Below are 12,843 nucleotides of genomic sequence, written 5' to 3' on the forward strand. Positions count from 1 at the left end.
ATATAAACATCTTGAATACAGCAGTTGCATCATTATTTCCAAATTATTGCCAATGTTTTATCTTTAAAACTGAATTTTGACATTTTTCTCAGCATTTCAACATTTTTCTTGAATGTTTTGACTTTATTCTTTATTGAAGAAGAAAAAAACATGCAGCATTTGTTTTTCTTCCTATATTTCATTTAATGTTGGTTAAGCTGGTAATGAAAATGTCCTTTTTCTCTCCACATAAAGCCGTTTGTAAATATGTAAATCATTGAACCCTAAACACTCCTGGGTACCAATGATTATCTGTATTCCTTGAATCTGTGATTGTGTAATACTTCATTGAAAATGGAAAGCATGCTTGTGAATGCTAGTTACAAATTATGTGTATTAAGGTTTGGATAACTCCTCTGCCTTTCACTCATTAAAAAGAATGAAGCTTTTCCCTCTTGTGCAGCTTTTAGATTTTTTTTTTCATCAAACTTTTGGACTTTACCTCCGGACATTGACCTGCTTTGTGACGCAACATTTAAATGTTGAAAATCTCTGAGGGCAGACCTTTACAGTAACCTACAGTGAGCAGAACGGACCAGCATCAGACACTCAAACTGCAGCGTTTGGATGGCGACCTTTGATGACCTCCTGGAGGAGGCCGGCTCTTTCGGCCGCTGCCAGAAGCGGATCTTCGCCATGCTCTGCTTCTTGTCGTTGCCTTTCTCCGGCGTCTACGTTGGGATTGTCTTCCAGGGCTTCACGCCGGATCACTGGTGCCGGGACTCTGTGTTGGTGGAGAAGAGGGCGGCCTGCGGATGGAGCCTGGAGAAGAGTCGCAGCCTGACGGCGCCGCTGGTCAACGTCTCAGGAGTCCTGCAGCACAGCAGCTGCGATCAGCATGAGGTGGACTGGAACAACACAGAACTCAGCTGTGACCCAGAAGGACTGGACTTTAGCGGAGTGGCTGTCACACCATGCAAGGTCAGTTTCTTGCAGTCAAATGCATTCAGCATTTTCACTTCTTAAGATTTTGTTTCTCTTTTTTGTTATTATTACTGTCTGCCTTCTGAGTTTACTTATGCATAATTCAACCGATTTTAACAATTCATATATCAAAATGTTCAGCTTCTTCTGGGGAACTGTTCTATTACTTTTGGTAATTTAATCTATTCTACTTTTTGAAGTATTTAAACCTTTATGTGAATTTCAGCCCCATTGAAAAGCATTGAAATTCTTCAGAATTCCACAAAATTCAGCACTTTGTGCTCTTTGACAGCTTATTATTTTACTGCCTACTTCAACATAGCAACTCCATTCAACTTTTAATCAAGTCACAAAGTGTTAAACTATCTTCAAATGATTCATCTTTTTGATATCTCTTACAGTTTTTCTAAAATCACAATTTAGGTTTTATGCAGATTTTTGTCTGTTTTCAGTTTTTTATTGTAATCCACTGGTGGAAATCTTCAGAAGTTTGACTGCTTTTTCACAAACAACATGCTGCTGTCTGAACATATTTCACCATATAGAAATAATTTATGCATCAAAATGTAGCCAATGGTGTCTTCTTTGAGGGACTGTAAGTGTTATTGATGTAAGTTTTCATATTTTCTCTCCAAAGCTTCCTGAGTGCAGGCATGTCACTGCTTTGTCTGTTGGACTTCATGTAAAATATTTTCCGTCTCTGTTTTTCAAACAGCTCTGTCACTCGTCAGCTCTCTTCAGCATCTTTTCATGCGTTCATTTGGCACCTTTGTATTGTGGTTGTTTGGCAAGGAACAGTAAATTTACTAGTTTCTTAACCGAAAAAGCAGCATCTCAAACCTTCTGCCTCAGTATGTAGAAAGTTTTCCAGCTGACAGCATAAACAGGTTCCTGTAGAGCTCCAGTATCTAGATAAAAAAATTACACATTATATGGAATTAAAATAATTTCTACTGCCTCAGTGTATTTCTGACCTCTGCAACAGGTGAAAGTGTATTTTAAATTTCGCCCTCTAGTGGGAAAGTTGTAGAATACAAGAACCTGGAAATGTGTCTCTGTTTCAATTATACTATTATGCCAACAATAACGTGAAATAAACTGACTTATTTCTTTCTTTCTCATTAGACCTACACATTTGCATCATCCAATGGTGCAAATGTGTAGGTCAGATTTTGATGGTGCAAAGTGTGAAAGAATAATTTACCCCCACTCTGATGGAGAACAAGACACAAAGGACCATTCAGTTTTTAATTTTTATCTCTCCAGTGGTGTAACCTCGCCCTTCTTTGTGAAAATCTTGCAGTTATTGAAGGTCAGAGAACTGGGTTTATAACATAATGATCGACAGCGATCTGACAATGGAGGTAAACAACCGCTGTGATGTTTTCTGACAGTCATCGCCTTTTCAGATCCTTGTTTTTGCTCTCTGAATGTCGACACAATAAAGAAATACACAAAAAAAGACAAAACTGTCCACCTCTGATTCAGACACAAGTCTTCATGTGTGACCTCTGTTCTGCTAAAGGTTTGAAAAACGTCCTAATTCATAACCTTGTAACGCTGGGCGAATAATAACAATAAATGTACAGAAGACAATGTTGGTCTGCTAAGAAATGATCACTATAATGGTGTTTGCTTTTCTTGTTAGCCCCTCTGTGACCCTGAAGTTACATAAAAATGTTCTTGTGGAGTTGTAAACAATCTTTTACAGAATATGAAGGTTTTATCCTGTTTGTGAGGTTTGCAGCGGAGCAGCTCCACATTCACGCTGCTTCCTCCTTTTGCTCCCATCCTGAAAAAATGTAATGGAGGTTTTTTACATCTAGAGCTGTGAAAGGAGTAACAAACTTCTCTTTGTGGCGTCAGACAAACTAACTACAAATTAAATTTTTGTTGTAATTTTTTTTTGATAAATATCGGATTCATACAACAGCTGCCATCGGTACCATGCAGTCGGTGTCAGTAGTTTAGTCAGGGAACATGTGCAGGGTTGGAATGAAAAGTTTAATTTGCATCTTTTCAGTGTTATAATTGAATCAGACGTTTTCCATTAATGTCAATCAGTTCACCACAGGATATTTTACCTCTTCATCATACTGTATTGTACCTGCTTTAACCACTAAAATAAATCATTTAAAGGGATTTTCCACAGTCTGCTTGTCAGCAGTGATTCTGTTGCAAAATTTGGTCAAAAAATGCAATTTTGATGTTGTGTTGTTTTCATTGTACAGAAAGTATTCTTGTCCTGTGAATATATGGGTTTGCTTTTAAGACATTTTTTTTATGACTGACATCTTCAATACTCTCAAACACCTGCCAACATGGCAACTCCAATTTCTATACAAAAGTTTAGGTGTCCTTCACTTGTTCTTAATGAAACAGTTTCTCTTTTATTTTATTTTCTGTCTTTCAGGAAGGCTGGGAATATCATTATGAAGGCAGGAAGTCATTTGTCACTGAGGTGAGAAAGAAATCTGTGCATTTGAGCAAACGTTTAAAAAATGTGATGAAATTCATGCAATATTTCCACATTAGATAAAAGAAAAGGGTTCATAGTGCAGCAGGGATTGGAACAATTCTTAGCTGCAGTTTATTTTTGTATGCATGAATTTTCTCTGGGTGTTTCCACAGTCCAAGAAAATACCTGCTAACTGGGTCCAGCAGCTTCTGCCCCAAAATATTAAATAAAATATAACAAACAAACTACAGAGGAACAGCTTCCTATGAGCAGCAGACAGCAGAGAAAAAAATAAACATTTGTAATAATAGAAAAAACATGTACAAAAAATGGCAAAATTGTTTCATATGTTTTAAATAATACTTGTAAAGAAAACACAGAGCTGATCCCAATGTGAACCACAGTTACCCACGGCAACAGAAAAAGGGGGAGGAGCTGTCAGTTACTGGTTGCTATGGTAACCACCAACCGTCATGAGCAACAGCGCTGACTATATCAATAAATGGCTGGAGAAATAACTTCTTGACTAAACAAAATAAATTCAAAGAATAAAATGACACATTTTGACCAACTTGACATGTTTAATATCACTAAAATATATATATTTTTATTTTGACACCCACTAATCTCTCAGAATTAGTTTCTTGTTTTTATTGTTTTATCATTTTCACGTTTTCTGTTGAAATGTTTTCAGTTCAACCTGGTGTGTTCAGATGCTTGGCTGGTGGATATGTACCAGTCTACTCTCAACATGGGCTTCCTCATTGGCAGCTTTGCTTTTGGATACTTTGCTGACAGGTAGGGCCGTGATAAATACCTAGAATAACAAAAAAAATATCCCAAAAAAGTAAGAAAAATCAAACTCTTAGCCATTTGTTACTGACAGTAGTTTAAAATTAGGATTTCATTCATATCGAAAAAGTATTTAAGGAGAATATATCACATGCTGTTTTTGTTTTTTCTCTGTAGATTTGGAAGAATGAAGAGTTTCCTCATGTCCAACGTGATAAACGTCGTAGCAGGAATCGGTTTGGCTGTAGTACCAAACTACATCGTCATCCTGGTGCTCAGGGCCATCTTCGGCTTCAGCGTCAAAGGAGGCTGGATGGCCATATACGTGCTGCGTAATGATGAGCGTTCACACTTTGTCTCCTTCTCTCTCTCAAACAGAACGTGGCTTGATGTTCTGCCTTTTCTGTTGTTTTAGTAACAGAACTAGTTGGGGTAAAGTACAGACGCACAGTCGGCATTTTGTATCAGATGTTCTTCAGTATTGGGCTCCTCATCCTCCCTCTGCTCGCCTACTTCATCACTGACTGGCGCTGGCTGCAGGTTGCCTTCACGGCACCGTATGCCCTTTATTTTGTTTACTACAGGTAACAAACTGCAGGTTTTTGTCCTTATGTAAAGACTTGGCCAACATTTTTACTTCATGTAATCTGTCACTATGAAGTTTGCTTTTGTAGTAAATTAGGATATTGAAATAAATTAATCTGTAGATTTCTCCAAAATACTCCTGTATTATAATTGTGTATCTTTCTATGCATCTGAGATGTAACATATTTATTACACAGTTATTACCAGGCAAATACAGTTTTACAACTGGATTACAATGCATGTAAAATGAATGTTTATGTTTCATATTTATTCTGCAATTGTAATCCAAATAGTGTAACAATTAGCATAGCTTTAATTAATGCTTCTCAATGCAGACTCTCTGTCTGCACAGATGAAGATTCTCTCTCCACAGCAAGCCAAATGCTTCTACTGTATAATCTAACAATTATCTGACAACTTGGAAACACATAATCTCTGTAACGCTAAACATTGATCCCAACATGGTCAATGTTTAAGAATTGAGCAAAACAATTGGATGGTGACACCATGAAAAAAGTATAATGAGGTGAAATAATACTAAATTAACAAACCCAGAGTCAAAGAAATGTGTAAACGAGTAGGGTAATTTCCAAAATGTACATTTACATGTACAATTGTATAAAAAACAGACTTAAAAAGTTTTAAATAACATCAGGAATGTTGAGACTGAGTTTATTGGGAGCAGTGATGGTTTTAAAGTCTCCCAGGTGCCAGGAGGAAGGATCTGTGATGACGCTCCTTTGTGCAACCAGGATTAAAACTTGAGATTGTCCATTAGAGATATTATTTTAACAAGCAACATCAGCGACTTTGTGATGCCATGGATTAAAAAACGTAATTTTATGCCATGAAGTATTTCACTGGCCGCTGTCGGTTCCTTCCTTCGATCTGAACGTTTCTATGTTCTGTTGATGGTAGAATCACAGAACAACAGAGGCCACATTTTCACCTTTGCCCTGATGAGCACCTGAAACATTAACTCATTCTCCAGAGTTTTAACACAGAGCAGATTGATTGGCTCTCTGTGTTGATGCATGACTGAGCTGGAACATCAGTCCAGTGAACGTATTCAATCGTTAATAAATCTCTATGCCAAGCAAATGATTCATCTATTGATCACAAGAATGAGGTACAGGAAACCTTTCTGAGAGTTTATGAATCTTCTTAGTTTATGCAACCTGCTTTCTGCTGCTGTCAGAATACAGGCGACTGTTGATATTAAAAAGATAAAGAAACAACCCCTTTTGCCTGCTTGAAGATGAAAATGTTTCTGTGGTTTTGTCTGTCAGGTTCATCCCAGAGTCTCCAAGGTGGCTCATCTCTCAAAACAATTCCTCAAAAGCTCTGGAAATAACTGAGGCTATTGCAAAGGAGAACAGGAAGAATCTCTCCTCTCATTTTGAGGTAAATCCTGTCATCAGTCTCCTTTCCGCTGAAGTGGAAGGATTTAGACATTTTTTAAAATGTAAATAAGGTTTGAGTACATTTTTATTTATCCCTTTTGCTTTGATGAAAGAATCCATCAATACAATGAAGAAAATGTTTTTAATAGGTTTCCTGACGTTTGGTATTTATTTACTTCACTCTGTCACTTCAGCATGTATTTGATAACTTTGTACATTCAGTGAGTTTGACAATGAATATATTAAAATAAGACTGTAGTAACTAGTTACATTTACATGAGTAAAATTTCTGGATTCTTTACTCAGTGAATGAAAAACAAACATGTTTAACCAGAAACTCACCAGACACAAACCTGAGCTCTTTGTTAGAGTTTCAAAAGTTTTTTATTGAAATAAACTGATTTTACCATGTATATATGACAACTAGTCATATATACATGACTTATTGTTATTGTTATTTTGGTTCTAAAAATACCCAAATTTTCTCTTAAATTTATATTTTGGTCCATCTGATTTGCATGTTTTAAATATTAAATGATTGATAATTTTATCAGTTACTCAGTACTTGAGTAACCGACTTTTTACCAAAAACTTATTTACTCTTGACTAATTTCTTGGACGGCTACTTTTTACTTTTACTTTAGTAAAAGTATTTTGAAATAGTCCTACTTACTTGAATTCAAGTTTTGGGTACTGTACCCACCTCTGCATAATTCTTAATAAACAGTTGTTGAAAATTGGATGTAATATAAAATTTTCAAGAAATAATGTACAATTTAATTATATAATTCATCAAAAATACTGAAAACAACTTGTTCACTTTGGTTGATTACACCATGTGGATATTACTACCTAACATATTTTAAACTACTGGCAGTACTGTATAATTTAATCCATAACTGCATTACTGTTGCTATTGTAATTTTAATTAATTGTGTCTTACAGATTTTAACTGATGATGAAGTTGAGTCCACCTCTGCCTCTTTGTTGGACTTGATCAGAACTCCCAATATGAGAAAACACACTTTGATCCTCATGTTTAACTGGTCAGGTTCATCTAAAACGTCGGATCTTTCCAGCCCTGCATGTAGGAAAGATTTAACTTTCCATGTCTTCATTCCTTAGGTTCACCAGTGCTGTGGTTTATCAGGGCCTCATCATGCGGGTGGGGATAACAGGAGGAAACGTCTACATGGACTTCCTCATCTCCAGTCTGGTTGAGTTTCCCGCCGCGTTCCTCATCCTGTTGACGATTGAGCGGATCGGCCGTCGGCTTCCCTTTGCGTCCGCCAACATCGTAGCTGGAATCTCCTGCATCATTACTGCTTTCATTCCTGACAGTAAGACCTCTTAAAGGCTAAAATTTGGATGAAGCACAAAAACAGCCACTGCATAAATACTTTCTGTTCTTCAGGCATGTTCTGGTTAAAGACCATCGTGGCCTGCATCGGTCGGCTGGGGATCACCATGGCCTTTGAGATGGTGGTGTTTGTTAACACTGAGCTTTACCCGACTTGTGTCAGGTGATTAATAAATAAGCATCCATTTGGCTGACTGTGTTTGATGACTCCTTTAAAGCTAATGTAATGTAAAACTAACCTCTCTAACTTTGTGCTACAGGAACCTAGGAGTGTCGGTTTGCTCCACTCTTTGTGATATTGGAGGAATTATTTCTCCCTTCTTGCTCTACAGACTGGCCAGCATCTGGCTTGAACTGCCTCTCATTATCTTTGGTAGGTTTCTGATGTTCCCTTGTTTGTGTTGACATCCAGTGAACAGTTCAGACTGGACAGGCCAGCCAATGCAAAAACCTTAACAATGCCTTTGCTACTATTTACAGTCTGATTGATGTTAGCAGCTTTGTTGTGCTTTCTGGGATCTTAACACCTACTTCATGTTGTCATTCAGGTTCTTTTTAAGTGATTTATTTTATTTTACATTCCAGGCAGAGACTGGCTGTTGAAATTTCACCAAAAAATTAGTTTTTTTGTATTTGTGATTTAACAGGAGAAAATCATATTTCTAAGCAGTGCATTGATTTTTCTGTAGAAACTAAATCACTATTTAAAAACTACATTTTGGTTTTTACACAGGATGTCTGATGATTTTAAATATTAAGTGTGGCAAAAAACAAAGACAGAAAAAATCACCGTAATGCTTCATAAGGTTTCATCATAAGGTTTCTTAATCTGGTATAAATTGTTCTTAAGCTAATGGGAAAAAAACAAAGCAAATGCTGACCAGAACTGTCTGGTTCAGGTTAAAGTTATCCAAGCATTGACCTTCACTGACCTTCATGTTCCTAAACAGGAGTTGTAGCTCTGGTAGCTGGAGGTTTGGTTCTGCTCCTGCCTGAAACCAGAGGAGTTTCTCTCCCTGATTCCATCGAGGACGTTGAGTTTCCTGATCGGTAAAAAAAACCTAAATCACTAACCCTTCATGCTAAGTCTTCAGTAAGACTTTAGCATTTTATCCTGTACCTTATATGTATTTATTGTGTTTTGACACTATAATACAATTTTATTGTTATTCACTTAAAGTCTTTTCTTTTCTCAGAAAAAAGGGAAAACAAGAAGAAAATCAGGAAGTGAAGCAAGTCTTGAAAACTAATGAAGTAGCTTAGTTTTATTTTGACAAATTACTTCCAACTTAAGAAATCAGTTTTTAATGTGTTTTTAATACAAAGCATTACTTCTAAATTAAGCATTTGTTTTTTCACAATACAACATGATGGTCAGCTTTTTAGTTGGCTTGCATTGTTTTCTTGACCCAGTCTACGAAAAAGGTTTAAATCAACCTGTAAATGTGCTGGAATCAAACTACAACCAACTGGATTTTAAAACAATGTTCAAAACTGAATTTTTAACAAAAATCAAAATTTTCTTCCTCTTTTGGTTTAGTTATTTTTATTGTGGCACTTAAAGAAACATCACACTACAAAACACATCATGAAATAAATTAATCATTCAATAATTGTCATTAAAATACATCACAGAGTATTTATATTATGGCAAAATGTCATCGGATTTTGTGTGTGAAAAACATTTAACGCTGTAATGTTTCAAATGCATAATACCATTCCAGTTGTATTAATAATATTGTAATATACTATGTGTGAAAAATACATCCAACAGTATTGTTTCATGTTTAACCTTTACAGTATACTGTAAGACATATTGTACTGTACTATATGTATCATGACAAAATAAATCATGCTGTACTGTGTCTTGATAAAAACATAAACTCATTTATATTTTACTGAAAACTCTATTCCACTCATTGCTTCTGGGTCTGTTATTCAAATTATTTCTCTTACGCATCAGGAAATCTCTCTGGCTCAATGTTTGGAGGGTTGTGTGACCTTTGAACTGCCCAATCCTGGGATGTTTTGCCACTCGCTGTTACTCCAACGGTGCCGCGGTACGCCTCACCACGGCCAGTGATACGGGTCAGCTCAGAGTCCGGCTCTGAAAGCAAAGACACATGAAGGAAATACACTTTATTATATATTACATTCTTTTGACAATATTTTTTTAATCATTTGTTTCTATGATAAATGGAATTGTCTTTTAATTTTTTGTTTTTTGTAGTTAGTGTGCAGTTCAGAGTACAGATCTCCTCTGATTGAGTTTTTGCTCACGGCTGAATGTTTCAGATGACCAAACTATTTAAATTTCAGAAAGATAAATGTTGAGTAAATGCAAAATTACCATTTCATTAATTAAAAATAAACAACCCAAATCCTGTAGAAATTAATACTTGATAGTAGCAACAACATCATGTGTTGATGATAACTGATTATTTTACATTACAAAAATTTAAAACTATTTTTCACCCCTGCATTGCTCCCACTTGAGGAGTTTCCTTGGGGACCAAAGAGTACAAGCACACTTTGTTGCAGAACTCGCTGTCATAAAGTGTGAATCAGATTGTAAATGTGTTTACCTGTTGAATTAGTTGGATCAGCTTGCAGCCCTGACAATAAAGAATGAAATGTCAGCAGGTTTTAGAAAGACAATGTATGATCAGCTGGTCCAGTCATGTTTATGGTAAAAGACCTGTATTTTTATAGCGCTTTATGTTCAGTCGTTTAGCTCTGGCTACATTGTAGACAGCCAAGGGGAAATCTGAGAAAAGCTGTCATGCACCACCTCTGAGCACCAGAGGAAAGAAATAAAAAACTAAGGAACACAGAAATAAACAAACCCATAAATAACTGCAATGAACCAAGATCCCAACAATTTGTCAACAGTTTTATTTTTTGCTAACTCATCTACTTTTATAAAATGCTGAAATGCAGATTAAGGGATTTATGTTTTATTATTTCATGACATTTAAACAAACTACATTTTTAAACAAACATACCTTGTTTTTCCAGATTGGTGGCATCATGACAGAGGTTTCTGGATATATTGATGGCAGCATCACTGAATGATTGGTAAGTTGAAAAGAGATATAAATGGTTTTCTGTGTCTTCAGAAGCAATGGTCCTCAGTTGGTTAATGAAATTCTGTCTGTGAACATTTGGGCCCAGACCTATAAAAAAACATGCTTCGTTATAGTGCTGATCTAAGAATAACAACTTCTTGTTGGTAATGTGTTTTTCTTTAACGAATGAAACTGAATTATCTACACAACAAACAAATGTTACCAATAACATAGGTCTCGATTCCACTGTCTTTCAGATTCTGTGCAGGGATTTCTATCCTGTCCCCAGAAGATGAATCAGTGATCAGAACGAGTTTCTTCTTTGAGTCTGGACGCATCCCTGCACTGGACTGAAAGTTGTTTTTCAGGACGTGATCCAGAGCTCTTCCTGCATGTGGTAAAGAAGAAATTCAGAAGGTAAAGAGACGTTCCAGGAATGAGCATATCATGTCTGGAAATAAATAATCCAGCTGTATGACTGGAATTTGTGCTCATAGCATCCAGGAAGCATTCAGAAACTTTAAACTTCTTACAGAGTAACATTTTCTCACAGAATGTTCTGTCTTATAGTTACCAGTGACTCAGCATTTTCTAACTGCTAGTTCTTTTATTATTACTCAGTTGCTTCTTCTAATATTGTTCCAGCCAGACTAACAGAAGAAAGTTGACCCAGGTTAGACTCTGAGGGACAAGTTGAGGCGCTGAAAATGTGAAAAGTGGACGCATCCTGCCACTGAGCAGAAAGCTGTGATTATTAAGGACATGATCCAGAGCTACTCCTGTATGTGAAAAGAACAAATTCAGAAGGTGAAGAGATGTTCTAGGAGTCAGCATTACATGCCTAGAAAAAAATTATAATCCAGTTCATGAGACCCAGGAAATATTCAGAAGCTTCTGTATCTAATATCGCTTTTATTAGCTTTCACTTTTAAAAATGTCATAGGGTGTTATGCGGTGCGCCCCATAAACACTCAAGTGTAGAAACCTAGCTTGTCATTTTTTTTATTGTGTAACTTTTAATACGGTGTCGATGGATAACAGCCGTCAATCATGACTGGCAGTCCTCGGTGTAACCGCGGATTTACAGCGAACATTTTTACAAGGTAAGAAGATTAACGTCCATATACTTTATAAGTAAGTGTGATTAGAAAGATGACATCAAAATGTTGCAAACAACAGTAGAGATGAAAGCTCCCAGCAGAAATGCTACCTTGTAGAAGTCCATGGTGAGGACCTCACACCAGCTCATCATTATTTGCACTCAAACATCCCTGTAGTAGGGTAAATTTAATGTACTGGATGAATAGGGCAGTTAATTTTTTAGCCAATGGTTGGCCTGACAAGTAACTCAAAGAGCAACAGTCCATAGTCCTTGTTTATATATTTTTCTTTCCAGTAAATAAAGCTTTGCTATTTACACTGTCAACGTTTTATCCATTTTAATTTCTCTCTCTGACTATGTTTTTGTCTAATATGTTTAGAGAAAATTATATTTAGTATCAATTTTAACAATAATAAATGAAATATTTCTGATAAAACATCACTACCCAAACTGGTTTTAGGAAATTTAGGACAATCAATTGATTTTTGTAGTCCATCCTAAATGTAGTCCTTTAAGGATAAAACAGCTCTTTGTTCTTGTCTACGGAGGGAGGTTGGAGTGCGACTGACTGTGTGGACAGATGTCTTTTTTCACAAGTAATGAGTTTAAACAGCAGCAAGATATGAACAGGTTAGCAGAAAACTTTAAAGAAAAATCCTTGATGTATCAAAAATGTGTTTCCTTCAATATCCAAAATCCAAAATGATATCAAGAACTGTGTAACTTTTTTCCACAGTGATGCAACAGTAATGCTGGGAAGCCAGTGTTTGCAGAGATTGTCATTGACCCAGTGGAGTTATGCATTAAACATAAGGTACCAATTAAAAGACCAGGTGGCCAAAAAAAAAGAATTTGTATTTGGTTTTAATTTTCTTCAGCACATTTGTTAGAAATATCTTACTCTGCTACTAACTCAATGAAGTTAAAAAAAGAAAAGAGGTTGGCATTTTATCAATTTGTTCATTTAAAAACACACAACAGCACAGCTCCTCCTCCTCATGCAGATTACCAACATGGTTTATGGTGATTTTTATTGAAATCCTGTCAGGAACAGCAGCATGTTGCATCAGTCATTAGTGTGAATGCCTCAGTATATGACATTTGTGTTTTGC

The 12,843-nt window shown here is 36.2% G+C and overlaps 2 protein-coding genes across 2 annotated transcripts; one reads left to right on the forward strand and one right to left on the reverse strand.

The window, feature by feature from the left end:
• Positions 1–357: 357 nt before the first annotated feature.
• On the forward strand, positions 358–9,438 carry LOC122825216 (solute carrier family 22 member 2-like). The gene is made up of 12 exons (XM_044106423.1): positions 358–960; positions 3,377–3,424; positions 4,116–4,219; positions 4,391–4,545; positions 4,629–4,797; positions 6,088–6,202; positions 7,147–7,247; positions 7,327–7,541; positions 7,616–7,724; positions 7,822–7,934; positions 8,512–8,611; positions 8,758–9,438. Exons 1-12 carry the CDS (start codon positions 607–609, stop codon positions 8,822–8,824), a joined length of 1,650 nt encoding a protein of 549 aa, XP_043962358.1. The 5' UTR covers positions 358–606; the 3' UTR covers positions 8,825–9,438.
• A 75-nt stretch (positions 9,439–9,513) lies between these two features.
• LOC122825217 (von Willebrand factor A domain-containing protein 2-like) lies at positions 9,514–10,983 on the reverse strand. The gene is made up of 4 exons (XM_044106424.1): positions 10,853–10,983; positions 10,567–10,737; positions 10,147–10,176; positions 9,514–9,668 (listed from the first exon to the last, which is right to left on the reverse strand). Exons 1-4 carry the CDS (start codon positions 10,965–10,967, stop codon positions 9,514–9,516), a joined length of 471 nt encoding a protein of 156 aa, XP_043962359.1. The 5' UTR covers positions 10,968–10,983.
• Between the last annotated feature and the right edge of the window lie 1,860 nt (positions 10,984–12,843).

This window comes from Gambusia affinis, linkage group LG22, assembly GCF_019740435.1.
Source record: "Gambusia affinis linkage group LG22, SWU_Gaff_1.0, whole genome shotgun sequence".
In the NCBI taxonomy this organism is placed as follows: domain Eukaryota; kingdom Metazoa; phylum Chordata; class Actinopteri; order Cyprinodontiformes; family Poeciliidae; genus Gambusia; species Gambusia affinis.